This window comes from Carcharhinus amblyrhynchos, chromosome 28 (genome assembly GCF_965287045.1).
Source record: "Carcharhinus amblyrhynchos chromosome 28, sCarAmb.v2.hapA, whole genome shotgun sequence".
Lineage (NCBI taxonomy): Eukaryota > Metazoa > Chordata > Chondrichthyes > Carcharhiniformes > Carcharhinidae > Carcharhinus > Carcharhinus amblyrhynchos.
In genome coordinates, this window is record NC_137351.1 from 18,240,009 (window position 1) to 18,265,868 (window position 25,860).

Here is a 25,860-nt window from a genome sequence, read left to right on the forward strand (position 1 = left end):
ACTATCTGATTGTTCTCATTTACAAGCTTTTCCCTGCAGACTTCCTGGTTTCGCAAATGTAGAAACTACATCCTGGTTTCTCAGTATTTAGTAACTACTCAAATTTATTTTTCTTGGGTCCAAAGTAGATGTGCTTGCACTGGTCCACATTAAGTTCTTCTGGCTCTTCAGGACAGTGGGATCCGCTGGTCCCGCCTGTGTGGTGCAGTCCCACTGCGTGTGTCCGGGTGGCATCAATGGAAAATCCCATTGACCGTGGCGGAACCAGAAGATTCCACCGCCAACCAATGGCGTGCCACCTCCCACCATCTAGAAAACCCCGGGAAGACCAGAGAATCCCAGCGTAAGCTCCATTTATCATAGAGGGGCCTCCTCACTTAATCTGTCTATGGCCCTGTCGTGGTGCCAGGCCCCTTTACCTTTCAAAATATGATTTTCCAACTTTCAACTGACTGGAAATTTTGCAATTTGAACTGGGACAGAGCAAATAACTCAGAAATGCAAGGCCATATTCCAAGATACCAACAAATCATCCTCAGAGGAGTGTGAAGAGAGAGATATTTCCTACAATCCAGGTATTCACTGAAACCTGTAAACACGAAAGAGACATTACAAAGGGAAGGAGCAGGGTGATTTTCCCAACCCGCCTCAGCATTGCTTTAACAACACAGCAGACCGGGAGGCTCAAGCAGAGGCTGTTTCGCAGGCTTCCCAGCGGACACCATGGTTTCCGCAAGTTTCCAGGTGCCGGATTTTCAGCACCATCTGCTCCGCGTCAGAAATTGGGGCAGAGCTGTATAATTTATGGAGATACTCACTACAATATAATTCACATTGAATTAGCGGGGCTGGGGTTGAAGTCTCGGGCCTGCTTACCTTTTCGCCCCCATCTGAAGTGTTTCATTCCAGCAGGGTTTACACTAGCTCCCCACTTGTGGGGAGCTGGCAGCCCGACTCCACTGAGGCCCCCCCCCCTCAAGAGGTTGGAGGTGAAGGGGGTTGCTGCCTGGTCATTGCCAGCTTGGCAGTGCCAGCCTGGTCCCCTGGCACTGCCCAGTGGCAAAGTGTCAATGCCCAGGGGGCCATTGGTGTGGGGGAATCAGGACTGCCAGTGGAGGGGGGGGTGGAAATGGGGGGGGGTCGAAATTGGGACTGCCATGGAGGAGGTGGGAGGAGATTGAGGCTGTCATGAGGGCTGGGAAGGAAGAGCTTGAGGTTGGCCCGGTCACATCCAATGGGGAGGTGGGGGCCTGCAATCGGGCCATGGCAGGTTTGGAGGGGCAGCGATGTGAGCGTTGTGAGGCTGACCAGCGATCGTGAAGCCAGCAGTGAGGGGCTACTGCATATGCATTAATGCCGGCGCTGACAGATCAGCACATGCGCAGTTGTACACTCAGCACTTCACTGCCGGCTTCTCAAGCTGGAATAGGCCTTGTTCACTGATTTTTCTGCATGATTCATGCTAGGGCATGCTACAGTGCTCAGGGTGTGAGAGATTCATTTTGAAAATCTCACTGGGAAAAAAGTCAATGGTATTTTACTCCAGTTTTTACGCGAATTCGACACTTAGAATTTTTTTGGGAGAATCCCAACTGTGATATCGAACCAATGACTGCCATAGACACATCCAAAACCTCTTGGAAATACAAAATGAGTAAAGTCGTTCAAGACAAGTCCACTAGCCACTAGTGAGCGATTGCGAATGACATAGGGGGTGCCATGAAAGTCTTCAGCAGATGAAAAAGGCTGAGAGCTGCTCTCTCTCTCTCACTTGTTCTCTTTTGTAATAAGAGTGTTGCTTATTTGAGAAGCCAATTCCCAGCAGCAAAATGAGGTCTTCTAATAAGTGTAACATCCTCTACAACTGAACGCATCTTAGAAACCAGCCAACCTAAATCAGCCATAGAGTTTTAAAATCTATGTCACAAGGGCAATTAACCATATACACTTTTTTTTAAATTGGACTCAAACTCCCCTTATTTCTGATGTGTGGTGATTGTCCATATGATTGCCTGTAAAATAACTTCTCCAAGGCTGGTGTCCCTTCATCAAATTTACATAGTCAGCAACATCCCAATAATGCCTCGTACAAAGTATAGACCCAGAATGCCAGTAATCCTATCATTCTACATCATGTACACAAGCAGAGCTCCCTGATCGGACAAGATATTTCTGCCTGGAAGCTTGTATTCTAAGAGTTCCACATCATGGGCCTCACTGAAGTCTTTACAGCCTGAGGGACATTATTTTTCTTGGGTTTAATGGTTACATTTGCTCTTCCTTTGACTCAAGAAAACCTTCTTTGATGGACTCCTAATTGCTCAGTTAAATACATTCAGATTCAGAAAAGGGAATATCCTCATGCACAAGAAACTTAAACCTTTGTTGTGACCAATGAGGAGGTTAAATAGAGGGGAGCCAGTTCACCCCTTTCTCACCTGGTCATAACAGCTTCACTCCAAATTCATGGACCCACCTGCATTATTAACTGTGTTTCCTAATATAGTCTCATCTGCTGCCGTTCATTCTATTGATATTACATGCTACAATTGCAGCTTCCAACTTTTTCGTGTCTTTCATAACTTCAACTAAGTTACTCAGATGTTTATTTTGAGAGGCTATGGCAGAACACATATTCAGGCAGTGTGTGGAGTGGTTCCATTTGTCTATTCGTTTTGCTACATTTCAGACGCTGTGCTGAAGTTGCAGTTAAGGTCAGTTACCATTTGCAGTTTTGTGGATTACTGAGTTTGTGCACTTCCTAATTAAGACTGGTGTCACCTAAATATTACTTATGTAACATGAAATGAATAAAGAATATTATGAAAGAGGCACTAGTACCTATAATGCCAGCAGTGCAACACATAGAACCTCACTGCATGACTGTATGTGCCTCATTTTGACAGTAAGTGGTCTTCACAACACCAGGTTAAAGTCCATCAAGTTTATTTGGTAGCACGAGCTTTTGGAGCAGTGCTCCGAAAGCTCATGCTACCAAATAAACCTGTTGGACTTTAACCTGGTGTTGTGAGACTATTGACGGTGCCCACCCCAGCCCAACACCGGCACTGCCACATCTTATTTTGACAGATACTGTGCTGTGCAATGATCATCTCCAACAAGAGAAAATCTAACCTTCACACCCAATGACATCAACATCACTGAATCCCAAATTCAACATCCAGTCTCTGCAAAACCAATTTAGTGGTAGCTGTGTGTGTCATCTACAAGATGCATCACAGCAGCTCACCAAGACTTCTAACAGCACTTTCCAAATGCGTTACCTCTACCATCTAGAGGGCCAAGACAGCAGATACGTGGGAACACCACCATCTGGGAGTCCCTTCCAAGTCACACACCATCCTGACTTGGGAATATATCGGCCGTTCCCTCACTGTCGCTGGGTCAGAATCCTGAAACTCCCTCCCTGACAGCACTGTGGGTGCACCTACGCTCGTGGACTGCAGCGGTTCACCACCACCTTCTCAAGGGCAGTTAGGGTTGGGCAATAAATGCTGGCCTAGCCAGTGATGCCCACATATAATACTTGTTTTAAATTCTAAAGGTATTCTAATTCTCACATACTTCCTTTGACACCGTTTCAATGAGCAACCTTAGTAGAAGGTTGCAACTTGCTGCCCAGGCAATGTGAAATCAGCCGTTGCCTCAAGTGGCCAATCGGAATATTTCATTAATAGCGAGAGGCAAAGAACTGTGGAGCAGCAAAGTGATATGGTTGGCCATGTACACAAATCACAAATAGCTGACACACAAAACAAGAAAACTCATGGCGCGTTGGCTTGTGTCTCAAAGCAGTTGCAATATGGAGTGGAGAAAGTTCACTTATACAGGGCATTAGTCAGACCCCAATATAGGACACAGTTCAGCTCTGACCACTTCATCTCACCTTGGAAGTGGTACAACACTCTTTCATTATTATGGTTTAAAGAGTTACATTATGGTAATAGGTTGCACTAACATAACTCAGCAGGTGTGACAGCATCTGTGGAGAGAGAGTAGAGCCAAAGTTTCGAGTCTAGATGACCCTTCATCAAAGCTGAGAGCAAAGAGAGTCAGCAGAGATTTATACTATGAGGGTAGGGAGGGGTGGCAGAATTGGACAAAGGGAGCATGCAGAAGGCTGAGAAGGTGTTGAAAGTGTCCATTAAGTGATCAGTACACATGAATGGCAAAACAAAGGCATAGCTTGGTGAAGGACTGCCTGAAGAATGTGACAGTTGGCCTAAAGGTGGCAGGGGGAGTGCGGGGGAGGGGGTGTGGAAAGAAAGAGAGCGACAAAATAAATGGAAATGTGCTGGAGGGGAGAGTTCACGCTTTGAAGCAGCTGAACTCAATGTTCAGTCCGGAAGGCTATGAAGTCTCTAATTGGAAGATCAGGTGCTGTTCCTCCAGTTTACATTGGGATTGGCTGGAACATTGCAAAAGACCAAGGACGAGTAGGTGGGCAGGAAAGCAGGGAGGTGTGTTGAAGTGACAAGTGACAGGAAGGTCCAGGTCCTCCTTGCGAGTCGATCAAAGGTGTTCAGCAAAGCGATCACCCCGTCTGCGTTTGGTCTCTCCGATGCAATAGACCAGATGGAGTGTTTAGGACCTAACACAGTTAGCAGGGAGGAGGTAAAGGGGCAGGTGTTGCACCTTCTACGATTGACGGGAAGGTGCTGTGGACAGGGATGAGGTGTTGGGTGTCCCGGAGAGAATGGTCCTTGCGGATTGCTTGTACCCTCTTCAGTTTAGGTTTTAAGGGCTGTTCTAATTGAGGCTTAAGGATCTGATTATCAGAGTTGACAAATAAAACAAAACCTTACAATTAAACATAAAACAAAACTTTATAATGCTAAATTAGCAATTTCAACATCAATCAAACCAGTGAGAGGGGTTAATGCCCTCCTTAAGGCTTTTCCATTATATATACCTCCATCATTACCAACATGATAAATAACTTCCTGGGGGTGCGGAGCTTTGTGGATACCTATCAACAAATGTGCACAGTGCTCTTGTTGTCTCTGTGTTCAGTCTGATGCAATAGCAGTATAACTCAAGTCTGTCGTTAACTGTGTGTAATCCTAGTTAGAACCTATCCAATTCCGGTTTTAGACATGCAGCTTAAGGATTGGTTTAAGTACCAATGGTTGGTTGAAAACTGAAAGGTTATTATTATTTATATATATGGGATGTGGGCATCACTGGCTAGACCAGTATTTACTGTCATAGAATCAATCGTAGAATCCCTACTTTATTTTACTTTATCCAATCAAGTCAAATTAAAGCCAATTCAGAGTCCCAACAAGTTGAGACATTCCCGATCCAAGCTGACAAGACAGGGCTCTCACCTCCTGTCTTGGGATTGATCTACATAAGAGCATAAGAACATAAGAAATAGGAGCAGGAGTAGGCCAACTAGCCCTTCGAGCCTGCCCCGCCATTCAATAAGATCATGGCTGATCTGTCGTGGCTCAGTTCCACATTCCCGCCCTCTCCCCATAACCCTTAATCCCCTCTCTCATCAAAAACCCATCAACCCGCGTCTTAAAAATATTTAGCGAGGCAGCCTCCACCACTTCAACGGGCAGAGAATTCCAGAGATTCACCACCCTTTGAGTGAAGAAGTTCCTCATTGGAGTAGGTGTAGCTCCTCCTCCGAGGCTTGATCTTATTTGCATCTTAGCCAAAAGGCCGAGATGCCGCTTGAAAAAATTGCTTCAAATGAAGCTGAAATGTAACCTAATGACTCCAACTAAGTGCAGCATGTCGAAACTACACTTGAGTTTAGCCAAAAGGCCAAGAAATGATCCCTGCAGAAAGAGGCTATCCGGCCCATTAAGCTTGCACCTTATCCAAAGCATACCCTCTGCCCTATTCCTGTAAGCCTGTGCATTTACCATGGCTAATCCACTTGCACATCTTTGGACACTAAAAGATAATTTTAGCATAGCCAATCCACCCAACCTGCCCATCTTTGGAATATGGGAGGAAACCAGAGTACCCGGAGGAAACCCATGGAGACACTCGGAGAACATACAAATTCCACACAGTTACCCAAGGCCAGAATTGAACCCAGGTCCCTGGCACTGTGAGGCCGCAGTGCTAACCACTATACCACCGTGCTGCCCATCCCTACTTGCCCTTGAGAAAGGGGTGGTGAGTTGCCTTCTTGAATCACTGCAGTCCCTGAGGTGTAGGTACATGCACCTCAAAGAGAGGGAGTTCCAGGATTTTGACCCAGTGACAGTGAAGGACCAACAATATATTTCCAAGTCAGGATGGTGAGTGGCTTAGAGGGAAATCTCCATGTGGTGGTTCGCAGGTACCTGCTGTCCTCATCCTTTTAGTTGGTAGTGGTCATAAGTTTGGTGCCGACTAAGGAACCTTAGTGAGTTCCTGCAGTGCATCATGTAGATGGTACACACTGCTGCCACTGTTCATCTGTGGTGGAGGGATTGAATGTTTGTAGAGGGATAGCAATCAAGCAGGCTGCCTTGCCCTGGATGGTGTCAAGTTTCTTGAATGCTGTTGCAGCCTCATCCATCCAGGCAAGTGGGCAGTATTCCATCACACGCATTACTCGTGCCTTGTAGAGAATGGGCAGACTTTGGGGAGTCAGGAGGTGAGTTATTCACCACAGCATTCCTAGCCTCTGATCTGCTCTTGGAGCCACAGTATTTATATGGCTGGTCCAGTTCAGTTTTTGGTTGACGGTAACCCCCAGGCTGTTGATAGTGGGGGACTCAGCGATGGTAATACCTTTGAATGCCAAGAGGTGATAATTAGATCCTCTTTTGTTGGAGATGGTGATTGCCCAGCATAAACCCCAGATGTGATGCAAATTTTGAGAAGAAACATAACTGAATTCACAGGCTGCCTGGATTTAATATTGAAGAGCCTTTCTGCACTCTCTGATATTTGCTTGGGTGTAGCCTATTGGAATTTTATCCTTTGAAAAGCAATGAAGAAGGCTGAAGTGGCGCCAGGAAAATTTGATTTTGTTTTAAAAATACAGACAAAATCTGATTTCTGTTGCATTAGGGTTTTGCTACCAAACATGTACACCAAAGGCTTGAAATAACAAAGGCATTTGAAAAGTGCATTAGAAATGTTCTTTCCTTGCTTCAGAACAGTTGTTATTAAAGCACTCGACTGTGAAGAACATCTTTAATTGAAATATTAAATCTAAGGGCTATATGCATCATCGTACCCTTTCACTTTCTCTATGTCAAACATGTACATGCAACTTCTGCCTGTAGCAAAATGAGTGCGCTAGCATGGCTCCTTTAAGGGATGAGCCTTCGTGGACCATGTGACGGGGATGGAGCCAATGAAGCATGAGGGTGCAAACTTGGGCCAATCAGGAGCGAGGGCGAGTATTCCTGGGGTTGGAGCGCTGCAGTTGGAGTCAGGGTGTTGTTAGGAGTTGACCTGTATTAGTCTTGTTGTATAGACCTTTTCTCATCAATAAATTCTTTAGTTTGTTATTTGCCACATTGAATCACCTTGAAATATTACAATAATTTTTTCAAAATAAGCATAAAATAAAAGAACTAGTTCCACATAGCATCGAACATCATTCTTTATTTTGTGGGATGTTTGCAGTCCCTTATTGCTCTTGGCTAGCTTGTGGTAAACCACCTTCTTGAACTGCTGCAGTCCATCTGGTGTAGGTACATCCCCAGCACTGCTGGGAAGGGAGTTCCAGGATTTTGATCCTGTAACATGAAGGAATATAGTTCCAAGTCAGGATAGTGTGTGGCTTGGAAGGGAGCTTGGTGGCAGTGGGCTTTCTTGCGCTGCCCTTATCCTTCAAAGCGCTTAGGATCTCAGGCTTGCAAGGTGCTGTCGAAGGAGGTTTGGTGAGTTGCTGCAGTGCATCTTGTACACCGTGCACACTATTATCTCTGCATTGATAACAGAGCAAATTCTTAAAGAAAGCTTGATTTCACTACTTCAGGAACATTTTTAAGTACATTGTACAAGTATGCTCGTTGCAATCACCAATTTTTGGTTCAAGTGCTGCAGGTTGAGAAGTCAACAGTACAGATACAAGGCAAATATAGTCATTGAAGCATGGAGGAGGCCATTCAGCCAGGAAGTCGATGCCAGCTCTGTCAAGCAATTAAGCAGTTTCATTCCCCCACTCTATCACCATAGTGTGGCTCTGTAAGTAAATTCCCTTGAGCACCCATTCAATTTCCTTTTGAAATCCTGATTCCCTACTTCCACCAATCTTATCAGCAGCTAGTTCCAAGTCATTGTAAATCACTGCATAAAACAGTTCCTTCTCACATCTCCTTATATCTTTCATATTTTATGAAACACAAATGCTCTTACAGAAGATACAAAAGTTAGATACAAAATCCGTACAGTGCAGAATGAGGCCATTCGGCCCATCGAGTCTGCACCAACAATGATCCCACCCAGGCCCTATCCCCATGACCCCACATATTTACCCTGCTAATCCCACTAATCTGTATGCCAGGACACTAAAGGGCAATTCAGCATGGCCAATGCACCTAACCCACAGATCTTTGGACTGCGGGAGGAAAGCAGAGCACGCAGAAGAAGCCCAAGCAGACACAAGGAGAACATGCAAATTCCACACAGTGACCCAAGCCGGGAATCAAACCCAGATCCCTGGCGCTGTGAGGCAGCATGTGCTAACCACTGTGCCACCGCGCCACCCATTTAAAATAAAAAACCCTGTGAGTGACACCTCTTAGGAATAGTCACTATTCCTTTAATTTTGAAAGTAGCAAACTCAACTCAATGGCAGGACTGTACCACGTAGAGAGTTTGAGTAAACTGGATCTGTATTCTCCAGAGTTTCAAAGAATGAGGTTTCTCATTTAAACCTACAAAATACGTCAAGAGAAAGAAAGGATAGATGCAGATAAAATGTTGGCCTTGGTTGGAGAGACTAGAACCAAGGGGCACAATTTCAAAATAAGATGGTTGCCACTGAAAGTCATAGAGGTTTAGAGCATGGAAACAGGCCCTTCAATCCAACTTGTCCATGCCACCCTTTTTTTTTAAAACCCCTAAGCTAATCCCAATTGCCTGCATTTGGCCCATATCCTTCTACATCCATCATACTCATGTAACTATTTAACTGCTTTTTAAAAGATAAAATTGTACCCGCCTCTACTACTATCTCTGGCAGTTAGTTCCAGACACTCACCACCCTCTGTATGAAAAAATTGCCCCTCTGGACACTTCTGTATCTCTCCCCTCTCACCTTAAACCTATGCCCTCTAGTTTTAGACTCCCTTATCTTTGGGAAAAGATATTGAATATCTACCTTGTCTATGCCTGTCATTATTTTATAGGCCTCTATAAGGTCATCCCTCAGCCTCCTACGTGGCAGAGAAAAAAGTCCTAGTCTATTCAGCCTCTCCTTATAACTCAATCCATCAAGTCCCGGTAGCATCCTAGTAAATCTTTTCTGCACTGTTTTTAGTTTAATAATATCCTTTCTACAATAGGGTGACCAGAATTGCACGCAGTATTCCAAGTGTGGCCTTACCAATGTCTTGTATAACTTTAACAAGACATCCCAACTCCTGTATTCAATGTTCTGACTGATGAAACCATGCCAAATGCCTTCTTTACCACTCCGTCCACCTGTGACTTCACTTTCAAGGAGCTATGAACATGTACCGCTAGATCTCTTTGTTCTGTAACTCTCCCTAATGCCTTACTGCTAACCAAGTCAGTCATGCCCGGTTCAATCTACCAAAATGCATTACCTCGCATTTGTCTAAATTAAACTCCATCTGCCATTTGTCAGCCCACTGGCCCAATTGATCAAGACCCTGATATGGGGATGGGGCGAAAAATTCATTGAAGTGTCAGCCATGATCGTATTAAATGGCAAAACAGGCTTGACGGGCTGAATGGCCTTCCTCTGTTCCTAGCAAAATTAGAATGAGTCCTTAGAACCAGCTAGCTCCCCACAATAACAGCTAACATATCACTCTGATGAATTAAATAGCATTGTTCTCACAGTATGCAATTATTCTAACAGTCACTGAAATAAAACCTCTTCCTGCAATTCCTGACAAAACTGACAGCTGTGATGCAATTAAATCATGTAACTTCTCTTTTGTAAATCTGAGAGCCATTTGATGCAGCGCTCTTAAAAATAACCAAAACTCAGGTGTGTAACTGGATTTGGGACTTGTACCACTCTTACTGATCATTGAACAAAAACTTTGCCCATTTCCCAAGCATAGCTGCACAATTCGGGCAGTGTTATTTTTTGGGGCGATTTGGCCTTCAAATGCTTACTTCACTAACCGCACAGTTTGCCACAACAGCAGCAAGCAAATTGATTTTTAAATTTAGGATTACCTGGTGGTGAGAAAATATTATGTTCTGAAGGGAAACAAAGACCCTGTGGGATTTGGGAAGAAATATTTCTTCATGAGCCATCATCCTGGGAGAAGACTCTACGGTAACTAAAATATACAATAAATTCAAAACTATGTAATTCGACAATGCTACAGAGGAGAGATTACAGGGTGAAAACAATTCAGTGTAATAAATCATTAAACCTGCCCACTAAATATATTAGACTTATATAACATATCTAATATATTTAGACTTGTTCAGTTGGCAGGACCAGGGGTGTGAGAGAGCTTGAACTCATAATGTAGACCAACATTGCGGTGCTGTACTGAGAGAACATTGCATTGCTGGGGGTGCTGTACTTTGTGGCATGAAAGCTAGACCTTGCACACTGGTTCAGCTAGATGTTGACGATCTCATAACTCTATTTGAAGGGCAGTAGAGTGTACAATGCACTGGCCATCTCTCCTCATACAATCAATAAAGTTAGCCTGCAGGTGCAGCAAGTAATTAAGAAGGCAAATGGAATGTTTATTGCAGGAGACAGAGTATAAAGGTAGGGAAGTCTTGTTGCAACTTTATAGGGCATTGGTGATACCACAGCTGGTGTACTGTGTGCAGTTTTTCATAGAATTATACAGTGCAGAAAGGGGCCATTCAGCCCATCGAGTTTGCACTAACAACAATCCCACCCAGACTCTACCCCCACAATCCCACATATTTGCCCTACTAATCCTTCCAATCGATGCATCCTGGGATACTAAGGGGCAATTTACCAAGGCCAATCAACCTAACCCGTACATCTTTGGACTGTGAGAGGAATGATATGGAGAAGCCAGCGTTGGACTGGGATAAACACAGTAAGAAGTTTCACAACACCAGGTTAAAGTCCAGTCAGTTTATTTGATAGTAAACCCACCCATAGTAAACTGTGTGTGCCTTCATATGCCCTTCTCTGATCAGAACTTTCCACACATCTAACGAAGGAACAGCGTTTCCGAAAGCTTGTGAGTTTACTATCAAATAAACTGGTTGGACTTTAACCTGATGTTGTGAGACTTCTTACTGTGGGAGGAAACCAGCGCACCTGGAGGAAACCCACACAGGCATGGGGAGAATGTGCAAAATCCACACAGAGAGTGACCCAAGCTGGAGATCCAACCCAGGTCCCTGGAGCTGTGCTAATTACTGTGCTGCCCTTCTTTAAAGAGTGATATACTTGCATATACATGGAGTTGGATTAAAGAAGGCTCACTAGGCCAGTCCTTGGGATGAAGGGGTTGTTTTGTGAGGAAATGTTGAGCAAGTTGGGCCTGTACCCATTGGAGTTTAGACGGATGAGAAGCGATCTTATTGAAACATGGATGATCCTGAGGGGGTTGACAGGTCAGATACTGAGAGGATGTTTTCCCTTGTGAGAAAACCTAGAACTAGGGGTCACAGTTTTCAAGTAAGGGGTCTCCCATTAAGACTGATGTGGAGGGATTACTTCTCTCAGAAGGCCATCAATCTTTGGAATTCACTACTCCTGAGAGCAATGGAGGCTGGGCCACTGAAAATGTTGTTCAAGGTTGAGTTAGACAGACTTTTGATTTGCAAGAGAGTCAAGGGTTATGAAAATGCTGGTCTGGAAGCATCTGTAGAGAGAGAAACAAAGTTAACATTTGGAGTCCAGGGTAGGATTTTCTGGTCATGCTTGCGCCAGTGCTGGAAAATCCCGCCTGAGATCAATCTTCGTATGGTCAGTGTCCCGCCTGCTTTGACTCGCATGGTTGGTGGGATGGGAAAATTCAGCTTCATATGTCTCTTCTTCAGAAAAACTGTAATGGAGCAGGCAATAAGATGGAGTTATGGCCACAATCAGGTCAGCCATGATCTTACTGAACAACGGGGCAGGCTTGAGGGGCCAAATGGTCTACTGCTGCTCATATTTCTTATGATATTATGTATCATAGAATCTCTACAGCGCAGAAGACGCCATTTGGCCCATTGAGTCTGCACCAATAGAATTATTGAAGGCCTAGAGTGCAGAAGAGGCCATTTGGCCCAACGTAATGTGTTATACCACACAAAAAAATTGACTGGATTTACATTATTTGTCTAGTTCTTATGGCTATTCATTAGGCTGGACACTTTCTGGCAAAACCTTCTTTAGTAGCAACTTGACTGGTAGAAGGCCGAACATCAGCCCCTATATTGTATGCTACTGTTTTCTCAATATCAATGGCCAGAATCCTGACAGCTGAATTTCACCAGTTCAACTATTCAATTTATGCCTGTGCTCTTGTAGGAGACGACAGCACTGAAGATAGGGAGACCAGGACAGGTTTGAAGAAGGATGGGGAGGCATCCTAGTTTTGGTACAGATTAGCATACTGATATCCTGTGTAGGCTTGGCTTAAAGCCAAATTTACCTGGCTCCCAGGATTCACCGACCCTCTGGCACAATGGGAACCTGATGTGGATATGCCGGTGTTGGACTGGGATAAACATAGTAAAAAGTCTGACAACACCAGGTTTAAGTCCAACCGATTTATTAAAATAAACTGGTTGGACTTAAGCCTGGTATTGTCAGACTTTTTACAATGGGAACCTGGCAGCAATCATTACTGACCTCCACCAACAGAGATCAGGCATTAAGAACACATTGAAGCCCCTGGGTGGTCAGTGACATGGCTGGGCTGTGACCTGGTACTGCCCCTTGGCAGTACCAACTTGAAAATGGCAGCCCAATCTCTGAGGAGCCGTTCATTCTGGTGTCTTTCGGTCCTGCACATCTCTTTGCCGGTGGGAATCTCCCCAAGTTCCAAAAAAACTAAGTGTGGGTGAATTGTGATTTGGATTGTGTCGACCCACGCAGTAGAATTCTCACCACTTTTCCCACCAGAGATGACACTCTAGGAGAATTTGGCCCCATGTATCTGATCGAGACGGTAGTCAGAGAGAGTTGTCCTATGGCATTATGGTTCTGCCTCCTCAGCATCGTTACCTTTCCTTCCCATTCCCCTCTTTCAAGTAACACATGAAACTATGTGAAACAGCGGAATGGAGGCATAGCAAGCACAGTGTGGTCCATTGACCTATAAAGTTCAGCAGAACCTGAAGAAATGCAGACAATTTCTTACTAACACTTGCTGAAATAGGATATAATTATCACCGTGCATCACCCGATGCCCCTTGAACCGAAATTTTTGGTAAAATTGCAACTGCAGCTTGACCAATCAAGTCTGCACCAACTATCACGGAGCATCCCACCCAGGTCTGCCCATCCCCATAATCCCACTAACCTACACATCATGGGACACCAAGGGGGCATTTAACATGGCCAGTCTATGTAATCAGCACATCTTTGGAATGTGGGAGGAAACTGAAGGACCCAGAGGAAACCCACGCAGACATTGGGAGAACATACAAACTCCACACAGACAGTGACCACTGCACCACCATGCTGGCCTCTAGCAAGGATCTCTTGCTTATTATAGAACCTAACCGATTTTCATTTTCAACTATCTCAAACGCCACTGGGGATGAGCCCCGTTAACTCATCCATTGCTCTGGAAGGCTTAGTTCCATTCTGGGAAGTGCATTTATGAAAACTGAACAGACTCATAGAGAGTCGTAGGGCGGGATTTTCCAGCCCTGCTCTCCCCAAGACTGGAAACTCCAGCCTGAGGTCAACGGACCTTTGCACGGTCCTATCCTGCCCGTTATGATTCCTGGCGGGACTGGAAAATTCTGCGTGTAGCATCTCACTTAACTTAGCACATCACTCTTTCCCAAGTCCATCAAATTTGATCTTGCATGGCATTTAGTTCAATTTCTGAAGCAAGTTGAATAAAACCAAATTTTTACTTGCTGTAGAAATTTTGACCAGGCAACTGACATGGTCAGAGGGATGGCTACTAGGAGCCAACGAACTTGTGCAATTAGAGTTTGTAATCTGGCCTACTCATGTCGCTCGATTCAAAGCTAGGCCTGAATTTACTGTGCCAGTCAATGGAACAAAAAGGGGGGTTGGGGGGGAGGATTAGTTGGCACAGTGGTTTAGCACACTGTTGCTTTCCCTCTGGGAACTGGGCTCAAGTCCAACTCAGACTAATGGGGATGAAAGTCTCATTTCTCTGCAGTCTGTAAGGGTCTCAGGAGAAGGGAGTTTGGACACTTTCAGCTCAGTTGCTCGCGGATGTAAGCCCACAGCACAAAACTGCCCATAATCCATCTCTAATTGGCAATCTCACTCAGAAAGGTCGGAAGGATGGCTGGTGTATGAAGTGAAAATGTCACAAGTAGTGCAGTAGGGGGTGTTTTAATGAGGTTGAGGTTAAGATATATTGTTGGGGCAGAGCAGAGGGATCTCTACACTGCAGCTGGTTCTGTTGCACCTGATCTGTGACTGCCGAACGCTGACATTAGATGCCAAAAGGAGTGAAGTATTCCATTCCCCAGAACTGACAGCCTTCACTTTGAAGCGTAAAGAAAAATCACTGATTTTTATCTAAATGAGAGAAAAGGAAAACATGCTTGTCTTCGTCATTGCTCCCACTTCAGGTGTAGTAGGATAGATCTATTTGTCATTTTACACGGAATCAGAAGCATGGTTAAAACATGCTGACAGCCCAGTCCAGTCAAACTAACCAAATGCTTTTGCAGTTGGTGCTGTACCAAAGCTAAATGCTGCTGATAAAAGTTTGTGTTGATCATGTGTTTTGATCATTTTTATACACACACAAATGTAAATAAACCTGTCTGCACATACCTCTATATAGATATATTGATGAGCGATACAATGACAAAGAGGTGTATTGATGAGATACAATGACGAGAGATATATTGATGAGGGATATATTGATGAGGGATATATTGATGAGCGATACAATGACAAGAGATGTATTAATGAGAGACGTATTGATGAGATACAATGACGAGAGATATATTGATGAGGGATATATTGATGAGGGATATATTGATGAGCGATACAATGACAAGAGATGTATTAATGAGAGACGTATTGATGAGATACAATGACGAGAGATATATTGATGAGGGATATATTGATGAGGGGTTATATTGATGAGAGTATAATGATGAGCGATATGATGTTGAGAGATATGATGATGAGAGATATATTGATGAGTGATATAATGATGAGCAATATAATGATGAGAGACAGGGCGTGTGCATTCTTTGGCTGTCCATTTTGCTAATTGGCAAAGGGGGGAAAAAAACTTGTGTCGCTTTGCGGCAAAATGAATCTGATGGCTGAAAATGAATGCTGCATCATCCCAGCTGAAACTGTCACCCTCGTCAGCTTTCACACATTCAAACTCAGCCGACCAGAGAACTCCGTTCTTAGACTGATCTTTTTTAACAGGTCCATCAGAAAATACCTTGCTTGGTTGATTTTAAATGTTGTGGATTTGATGAGCAGGTCTGTTTGGAGGGGGATACAGCAGCATTAAGGCAATCCCCAAACACCCAATCTGTGCTGAAGTGTTATGAACCTGAAATAGAAGCCTCTAAATATTTTATTTCTTTTAGCAGGATTAATCTTTGGATTCTCAGACACGCGACGGATTATGAACAAAGAGTTCAAATTACTCCCATTGCTATTCTTTTGATATCGATGCTATTGATTCACATATAACACTGTGTAATTACAGGCTCTTTCTGCGTGCATTTTGTTAACTCAATTACTACATTTATTAGCTACAACTATGGCTTCTCTTCTAAGCTTCGCAATATAAATGCCCTCGTTCCAGAATGTAAAACATTTATATTCATTGTCAACGGAACTTGTTCAAACTGCTTATCCAATTGAGTTTCTTTAATATCCTAATACTGTAAAAGCTTAATCGAACCTAGAACTCCAATCCACACAAGCCATAAATCATTGTATTCATTTTAAGGTGATATCTTTATGGTGCAGAACTCTAATTGCAGTCAGCGAGATAACACGAACCAGTGAGCAACTGAACTGATCTGGGAAAAGGCATCTTTTACATTTATCTATGGAAGGTTCAGATTACCAAAAGTGGTGGTGTAGTGGATTGTTACTGGACAGAAACACAGAGGGTAATAATCTGCATGCAGACTTAGGTTCGAATCGCACCAAGGCAAGTAGTGAAATTTAAACCCAATAAAATCTGGAATTAAAAAGTCTAATTATGACCCATGAAACCATTGTCAGTTATCTTTAAAAACCCATATGGTTCACTAATGTCCTTTAGGGGAGGAAATCTGCCATCTTTACCTGGTCTGGCACTCGAGATCCACAGCATCTTAGATCATCATAGAATCCCTACAGTGTTAGAATGTAACTGGTGATTGGATGTAATGTGACCAATGGAAACAAGATGTAAGGGTCAGCTGATCTAGTAAACCATGAACCAATTACAGTCTGATGTAATAGTCAGCTGACCAACTGATTCACTATAAATACAGAAGTATGTAGCATTGGGGAGAGCTTGGAGTGGCTGAGGGCAAGGCATCAAGTTTGGACTAATGATGTTTCTTTATTAAACCCTTTCTTTGATTTATAAGTTACAGTAAGTTTTGTTGTATTTTCATCAGCTGCATTTTGAAGAGTTCCTTCTGAAGGAATATACAGTGCAGAAGAAGGTCCATCAAGTCTGCACCCACTCTCTGACAAGCGTATCATCTCTATGCCTTCTCCCCACCTTATCCCCATAATTGGGAAGATGATGGCTTAGTGGTATTACTGCTAAACTATTAATGCAGAAACTCAGTTAATGTTCTGGGGACCCGGGTTCGAATCCCACCACGGCAGATGGTGAAATTTGAGTTCAGTAAAAAATATCCGGAATTAAAAATCTACTGATGACCGTGAAACCATTGCCAACTGTCGGAAAAACCCACCTCAGTCACTAATGTCTTTTAGGAAAGGAAATGTGCCATTCTTACCAGGTCTGGCCTACATGAGCCACAGCCATGTGGTTTTACTATGGCTAATCGGCCTAATCTACACATCTTTGGACTGTGCAGGGAAACCAGAGCACCTGGAGGAAACGCAAGCAGACATGGGGAGAATGTACAAACTCCATACAGAGAGTCACCCAAGGCCGGAATTGAACCCAGGTCCCTGGCGTTGTGAGATAGCAGCGTTAACCACAGTGCCACTGTACTGCGCCAATGTGGTTGACTCTTAAAAGCCCTCTGAAGTGGCCTAGCAAACCACTCATCAAGGGTAGCTAGGGATGGGCAATAAATGTCAGCCCCGATAGCAATGTCCACGTTCCATGAATGAGGAACAATAATAATCAGTATCAACAATATTAGCTCCTCCAAATTGTGAGCAAAATTTCAATGAGCTTCTTCATTTTAATTTTTTAAACATTGTCTGACACTATGCAAATCCTTAACCTTAGAATGTGCAAAGTTATAGGGGGCAATTTAACACCCACAAACGGCGATGTGGACACAAAATCTCACGAGAATCGGACAATGAGATTCTCGCCAATTACATCTCCGATTTTCCCCACCATCATCAATGACATAATAAGGTTCCTGCTCTCATATTTCAATACAATTTAATCAATTTTTATATATTAGCGGGCTTTCTGCGTGGCTTTCCTCAGGATACTCTGGTTTCCTTCCACAGCCCAAAGACATGTAGGTCAGGTGGATCGATCATGGTGGGTGCTGGTAGGTGGCAGTTGGAGGATGGAGGATGGGGTGGGTGTGGGTAAGATGCTCTTTGGGAGAATCAGTACAGACTTGATGGCCCAGATAGCCTCCTTCTGCACTGTAGGGATTCAATGGATTCTATACGTTCCCCCCATCCCACATCTGGAATTCCCAGCGAGGATTACAACAGGTATTTCAAAACATGAAGCAGTCAAAGGGAAACTTCTGGGTAATGCACAAGTAAGTATACCCTCCCCGGGGGAGAGGAACATACCCAGGCAGTGCCCTTGGACTGGCTGGTGTCACCCTTGCACAGCCCCTGACACTAAACCAGCGCTGTTCCTAGCAGGGCCATGCCAAGCAGCTGCGCTGGGGCCAACGCCAAGGGGACTCTTCTGGGGAGGGGGGGGGGATGGTGGTTTGCTCCGGTGCTTGTGTGGTTTGTGTGTGGGGGGTGGTGGGTGATGGGGGTTGGTTCCCCCGTATCATTGGTGGGAGGAGTATTATTTTTAGCTTTTTTAAAGGATGCCCCGATCTCTGTGCACCTGGCATTTGCTGATTCTATCAGCTTCCTCCCCACCAGCGTCACAGCTTCAAACTCCCTGCCATAATTTTATATTTTAAGTGCTGCATTATCTGGGGAGTAAAGCCCATTGTGCAGTCAGGGAAATGCACATCACTCTCCTCACCAGAGCCAGCACTTAAATATCAGAAGATTTCACCTATAGACTTAACAGAAAACTCAAGTTGACTTCAGGATTCTCTCTTTTGTTTTCAGCTTTTCAGTCTGTTGCATTGCAATTGTGGTTAGCTCTGCTGCCTCACAGTGCCAGCGACCCAAATTCAATTCCCAGCTTGGGTCACTGCCTGTGTGGAGTTTGCACATTCTCCCTATGTCTGATTGGGTTTCCTCCAGATGCTCCAGTTTCCTCCCATAGTCCAAAGATGTGCAGGTTGGGTGGATTAGCCATGCTAAATTGCTCCTTAGTGTCAGCGGAATTAGCTAGGGTAAATGCATGGGTTTACAGGGATAGGGACTAGGTGGGATTGTGGTCGGTGCAGACTCGATGGCTTCCTTTGCACTGTATGATTCTATGATTCTACTTAGTTTGTACAATCCAGCAGTTTTACTAACTGATGATAACTATGAATAAATTGGAAAGTCTCAACTTCTGAAAGCAGTATGGAGGCACACTGCTGAGTTCAAGTTTGAGTTTGGATATGTTTCAAGGGTGCAGTTGGGTGCTAAATAAATTATTTTCCTCCTTTTTTGTTCGGTGTTGTACATTTGTATAAGTCTTGAAAATAGAACTAAAAGTTGTTCAAACCGTTCCAATCACCCAGCCTTGCTCTGATATAAACAGATTAGATTTTGATCAATCCAACTTTTTCCCCTTCATGGGCTATGGTAATCATAGCAAGGCATGTTTAAAATAGATGAACCACGCCATCACTGCGAAAAAAATCACTCCAATCCCCTCTTGATAGAAAGCCAACAAGTAAAAGGGAAAAAATGGTGCAAATATCGTGTTAGTTGGAGTGAATTCAATATTTAAATGTTGAAATAAAGCCACCCATAAATGTTACCTTAAAATGTGAAAATATTGAACTTGCAGTGCAGAGTTACAAATATTACCGAGGATGTTCAAACCTTACGGGTTTCCACTTACTGGTCATGCTTGTGCTTGTATTTTGATGTGTCTCTTGTAACTCCATTTGTTCAGCCTGCAGGACTGTCTGGGACTCGCTGTTGCCATTCTGCGCTTTGATCACCGGTTGGCGACTGATTGGCTTCTTTCTCAAAGCTCTGAAAATCCTCTGGACTTCTGATAGTAACATGGCCTGCATTGCTTCTAACAGCTGTCAAGAACGTTTGACCAGAAATATGCATTAATATGGATCTAAAAATGATCAGCAAATTTACATCCATCAGCTAGTGGACTGCAGTAGCTTACCTCCACTGATTGGACTTGCCAACTTGTGAGCAAGTTTGAAAGGATATCTAAGTTCTTCTCTTTGCTTAAGCTCAAGGATTGATAAAAGGTTCGGTCTATAATGGAAGAAAATTAAGTTTCAATGTTTGGAAGTCATTTGAATTATAATAAAGCAATTATATATATACGTGAGTGGTGGCACAACAGCCAGCACTGCTGCCTCACAGCGCCAGGGATCTGGGATTGATTCCCAGCTTGGGTCGCTGTCTATGCAGAGTCTGCACGTTCTCCCCATGTCTGCTTGGGTTTCCTCCACGTGCTCCGGTTTCCTCTCAGAGACCAAAAGACATGTCGGTTAGGTGCATTGGCCATGTTAAATTCTCCCTCAGTGTACCTGAAAAGGTGCCAGAGTGGGGTGACTAGGGGATTTTCACAGTAACTTCATTGTAAGCCCCACCCCCTTTGCACTGCCCTGGCACACTTATAGTGCCTAAATGCAAGGTAAAAGTACAGTGGTTAGCACTGCTGCCTCACAGCGCCTAGGACCCGGGTTCGATTCCCGATTTAGGTCACTGTCTGTGCAGAGTCTGCACATTCTCTCCGTGTCTGCGTGGGTTTCCTCCAGGTGCTATGGTTTCCTCCCACAGCCTGAAAGACATGTCGGTGAGGTGCATTGACCCAAACAGGCGTTGGACTGTGACAACTAGGAAAATTCCACAGTAACTTTGTTCAGTGTTAACGTAAGCCTTACTTGTGACTAATAATAAACTTTAAACTTCAAAAATTTAAACGCACCAGTGAGCCCAGCTGCATAGCACTAGGGTGCCATTTCACATGAATGCTCAATCTCACAGTGCAATGGGAGACCCCTTCCTTCCCCCAAGGTCACCAGGAACCTCCCCCCACCATAGCGGCATGTTCCCCACCCCCTCCCTGTCATGGGTCATCAGCATTGGGGTCCTCCCGATAGGTGTCCCAGCCTGACCCTTGACATGCCTGCCCCATCATGCCCCCATTATGCTTCACCCCTGCACAACTCGCCTTGCATGAACCTCTCTGCATAGACCACACAACCTTGTCCTATCGGCATTGCCTCCCCCTTAAATGGCTCCCACTCAGGCTCCCCTGCCATAGCCTCCACTCAGGCCTCAGTCCCTTGGCACTACCTTGCCAATGAAAGTGTCTAACTGGCACTGCTATGGTATCTGGTGGGCATTGCCAGGTGGGCACTGCTTAACCATACCTCTGACCATCCAGGGGCTTCAATGGCCTCAGAGCTCCCCCCCCGGTGTAGTCATCGTGCCTGATCTTCGCTAGCAGAGGCCAGTTGTGATTATTGCCTATCTTGACTTGATTGCCTGAAGGTCGAAAGATCCCAGGAGCTGGGAGAATCTGGTGTTGAATGGGTTATGCATGTTTAAACACTGCTTTAAATATGGCTAATCAGCCTCGCACCCATTTTTTGGGCAGGATCCAGTGTCTGCCATTACAATGGGACAATTGTAAACTGTTTTGCGCCAGGTTTGGAACCAATTTTTAAGTCCACACACTAGTTTCTGGGATCGATGCCATCTGCACCAGACGTGGTCAGTAAATCCGCCCTTTATGTTTCACCCACTATTTGGCTGAAGTACCAGAGGTTACCCATTCCCTGTGGAGCCGCCCCTACCAATCAGGGGTTAACACCTCTGAGAGAGGAGAAACAAAGACATCCTTTTACTCTCCAAACGTCAGTTTCAGGGTCGTTCTCCTGGAAAGTTGGTTCCTATTTCTTTTCTGTCAATCAACACTTACTTGGCATCATTTCTCCAGAGAACGCAGGGATCGTTGGCTGGGATGCATCACCCTTCCCTCGCTGGCAATCTACTTTCTGCTGTCTGGGAAACAGTAACAAAACGCTGGTTACCAAAGGAAAAGGCTGAGATCTACTTAAACCATTTCACCTTAACATCAAAAAGACAGCTTCACTTTCATGTTTGCGTTTTGCAAACATTCTATCCACAAGCACAACCGTAAAGAATTCAGTACTTGATGGCTGCAACGTGTCCACGACTGTGAATATTTAACTGAACATTGCAGAGTTCACGTTACAAAACAACCAACTTTGCAGAACTCAGCTCATTCAAACAGAAATTCGATGATTGTATTGCTTGGATAGAATATTTTCAACCTTTCACAAGTGTTTTACATTCCAAGGTCTCCCCCGACACTAAATAAAAATGATATGTATTCCACATTTTGCCGTGTAATTGAACAAGTAGTTTTATCTTTGACGCAAGTGTCAGGGCCTGACCTGAGGAAGTGTGGAGATTATATGGCTACTTTATTCAAAGGCCCCACCAGCTTAGGAGTGGGTGGGGGAATGTGGCTCTGGAAATGTATTGGTATTATGAGGCAGCGCAGTCTATTTTCTAAAATATGTCAGGTTACAATTGAAACCCTTGCCCTTAAGTAGAACTCTCCTCCCCCAACACACACTGGCAGTATGCAGGGCCACATCTAACTTCAACAGCTCTGCACAATCATTCTGAATTGCTGCTCACGTGCTCACTGCTGCCAGCGGGAGCACTTACCACAAAGCAAAGGGAGATACTTGACTGTGCTGCACGTTAAGTTTGCAATGGCACAGATTACGGTATCGGTTTTTAAAAGACTTCTCAATAAACTTGAGAGTGGGAACACCTTAGAATGAGTAATCAATGAATCATTGTCGCAATCAGACAATCAGTTAAATGGACGGATTAATTGGGCAACTTGTCTAGAATGGTCAAGTTAAGTAGGCAACAAAATGGGACTTTTGTAAGCCCAGTGCTTCACTGCTGAACGTGAAGCTGTTTTTAACTGCGGCAAATTTAGACGGCAACTCTCTTCTATGTAGCACGCCCAGTGAATCAATTAATGTATTATAAAGGAATTTATGATCACACCTCAATGAATGCACTCATCTTGGCGTCATTATTTAATGTTTGATCATTAATAAGTCTCAAATCAATCAAATATATGAAAAACAAAATGACCATGCAGCTTCAGGCCTACTATAGATCAGAATAGCTATGTTAGAGCACACAAAAACGATATTTGTCAACAACTAATTTCATGCACTTTGATATTTTTGAAACTCAACAAACGCTATGCAGTAAAGTGACCTCAGCATGATGAATGAGTTTTGATAAAGGCCCAGATCTAAAAAAAAATTAAAATGAATGTCCTGATGCCCACTTCCAGAATTTTAGCGTGTTACTAGAATAAATACAACTTTTTTTAAATTCATTCATGGGACATGGACTTCGCTGGCTGTACAGCATTTATTGTCTATCCCTAGTTGCCCAAGGGCAGTTGAGTGTCAACCAAATTGCTGTGGCTCTGGAGTCACATGTAGGTCAGACCAGGTAATGACAGCAGATTCCCTTCCTGAAAGGACGTTAATAAACCAGATGGGTTTTTCCAATATTGGTTTCATCAGTAGATTCTTAATTCCAGATATTTTTTATTGAATTCAAATTGCACCATCTACCGTAGCGGGATTTGAACCCAGATCCCCAGCTGAGTTTCTCGATTAATAGTTTAGTGATAATACCATAAGCCATCACCTTCCCTCGCTGATTGTATTTATTTGCAATTAAACAAAGTGGCAACACAACTATTGGAGTTTCATCATCAGGGTGGGGGCAGGACACAGTTTATTCTCCAAGAAGTCTGGCATATTTACCCCATCTGTGCAAAACAATTTTTATTTTTGATGTGAATGGCTTAAGACTTGAACTTTTAGAATTGAAGAAATAATATCGGGTGCGAACAGTTGATTTTTTCTTAAAAAAGAAACCTAGCCAATGAATAGAAATGGATATTTCCAACAATCATGGCGATTCCTTGCAGTTTCAGATGCCAGATACAAGAATGGTAAGCAAAGGAATAGCAACACAGGAACTGGTGCTGTTTAGTGGAATATTTGCCGACAAGAATCACTGAATTTTTCAATGCCACTCAAAGATCGATTTGCCCCACCAGCAGCTTTACACATTGCGATCAAATACAGAGGTACTGTTTACTTTCAGATTATCCGACACAGCCTTCGAGCTTTGAGTCCATCAGATAGTAAACACTGCAGAATTCTTAAGCAGCCTTCAATAAGACAGCAGCCTGGTTTGTTAGTTTAGCTTCAGCCCTTTCAAAAGCAGCTTTCAACTAAATATGAAATTCCTCTGTAATATTGCGATTTAAGGTAATTTTGTCAGAAAGGAAACCATTTATCTCAAAGTTAGAAATATTTATTAAATTATCGGTCATTCTTAAAAGCTTCTGGCTTGCAGTTGCACATACAGATTTACTGCCACGATTCAGATAAAGGTGATTATTTACTGTTCTGGGATCTGATTTTATGCAGAAGTTACTATTTTGCCTAATTTGAGGGTAATCCACATCTGTCGCATGCACCAGTTTACGAAGCAGTATAAATAATAAGCCTTGAAATCACACTTTTGTTTCCAGATTAACCAATTACATGATTAAATCTATGAGCGGGTTGAATTAGCTGTTCCCAAACAGGAGCCTTCAGTCAGGAAGCCAGTGTTAGCCTCAGCAGACCAACTTAAGGAGATTCAAGTCAGTCCAGGTTCCCTCTCCAGGTCATTACCCACTGACTCTGGTTGAAATTCCCACACATGGACATCATATAAGATTGGTACTGGCTGTGATCCCCACCTCTGTGACTTGATCCCTGATAACAAGTGGCCATGAATGGGCAGCACAAAGACACAGTATTAGCACTGCTACCTCACTGTGCCCGGGACCTGGGTTCAATTCCCACCTCAAGTGACTGGCTGTGTGCAGTTTGCACATTTTCCTTGCGTCCAGTTTCTTCCCACAATCCAAAGATGTGCGGGTTTGGTTGATTGGCCATGCTAAATAGCCCCCTTAATGTCAGTGGATTAGTGAGGTAAATATGTGGGGTTATGGGGATAGGGTTTGGGTGAAATTGTTAGTGCAAGCTCGATGAGCTGAATGATCTCCTACACTGTAAGGATTCCATGATGAATTAAACCCTATGACTGGGGACTCAGGAAAGAGTCATCACATTTGGAACAGATGAGGAGGTGCTCAATTATTCTGAGTTTGATTATATGTATCTGTTTACTATTAGTGCTCACTGTGTTTGATTGATTAAATCTGGGTGTGGACTCAGAGGAAAGTTAACAAACTGCAGAAAGAGCTGGAAGCAATGGAGTGGGCATTTTCAGGATCATAAATGAAATCTGTTACATATATAGGGTCATCACTGCAAGTAAGTCACCTGGAAGAGTATGCTGATGAAAAGTAATTAATAAATGATGACTTATGTAAAGATTGCTCTACATGGGATTTGTTATATTAGTACATTAGTACATAAGCTTGATGAAGTAATTTTGAATTCTGAGCATTACAGCGCTATAGATAGTTATGTGGTCAGCATGTGAATATAATGCGCAGAAATATATTTCACCAAAAGTATGAGGGAAAGTGTGCACAGCAGATGACTGGTGATGTGTACCATCTCAAATAAAGGCTTCTAATACATTATGAGCATAAAATAGCAGCATCCTCTCCCATCCCAAACGCCAAACTCATCAAATGCAGGGTTGCGTAAAACCAAACCCAAAATCAAAGAAGCAAGACAAACCCAAGAGATTTTTGCAGTTGAATTTATGAATTGATTTAACAGAAGGTTACTACATATCCTTACTGCAAAGGAGTGAACTCCCTTCTGTTCAAAATTTTTTTTATTATTCATTTGTAGAACATGGTTGTCGCTGGCTGGGCCAGCATTTATTGCCCATCCCTGGTTGCCCTTGTTCAGGGGGCAGTTGAGAGTCAACCATATTGTTGTGGTTCTGGGGTCACATGTAGGCCAGACCACATAAAGATGGCAGATTTCCTTCCTTAAAGG

The 25,860-nt window shown here is 43.7% G+C and overlaps 1 protein-coding gene across 1 annotated transcript in view; it reads right to left on the reverse strand.

Moving 5' to 3' along the window:
* Positions 1-25,860, reverse strand: part of LOC145359645 (WD repeat-containing protein 72-like) — a 263,829-nt gene that overhangs the window by 76,670 nt on the left and 161,299 nt on the right. Inside the window, exons 16-18 of the mRNA XM_080214356.1 lie at positions 21,732-21,814; positions 19,959-20,053; positions 19,674-19,863 (exon numbers count right to left, since the gene is read on the reverse strand). Coding sequence (XP_080070482.1) covers positions 19,674-19,863; positions 19,959-20,053; positions 21,732-21,814 — 368 coding nt within the window. The remainder of the gene's footprint in view (positions 1-19,673; positions 19,864-19,958; positions 20,054-21,731; positions 21,815-25,860) is intronic.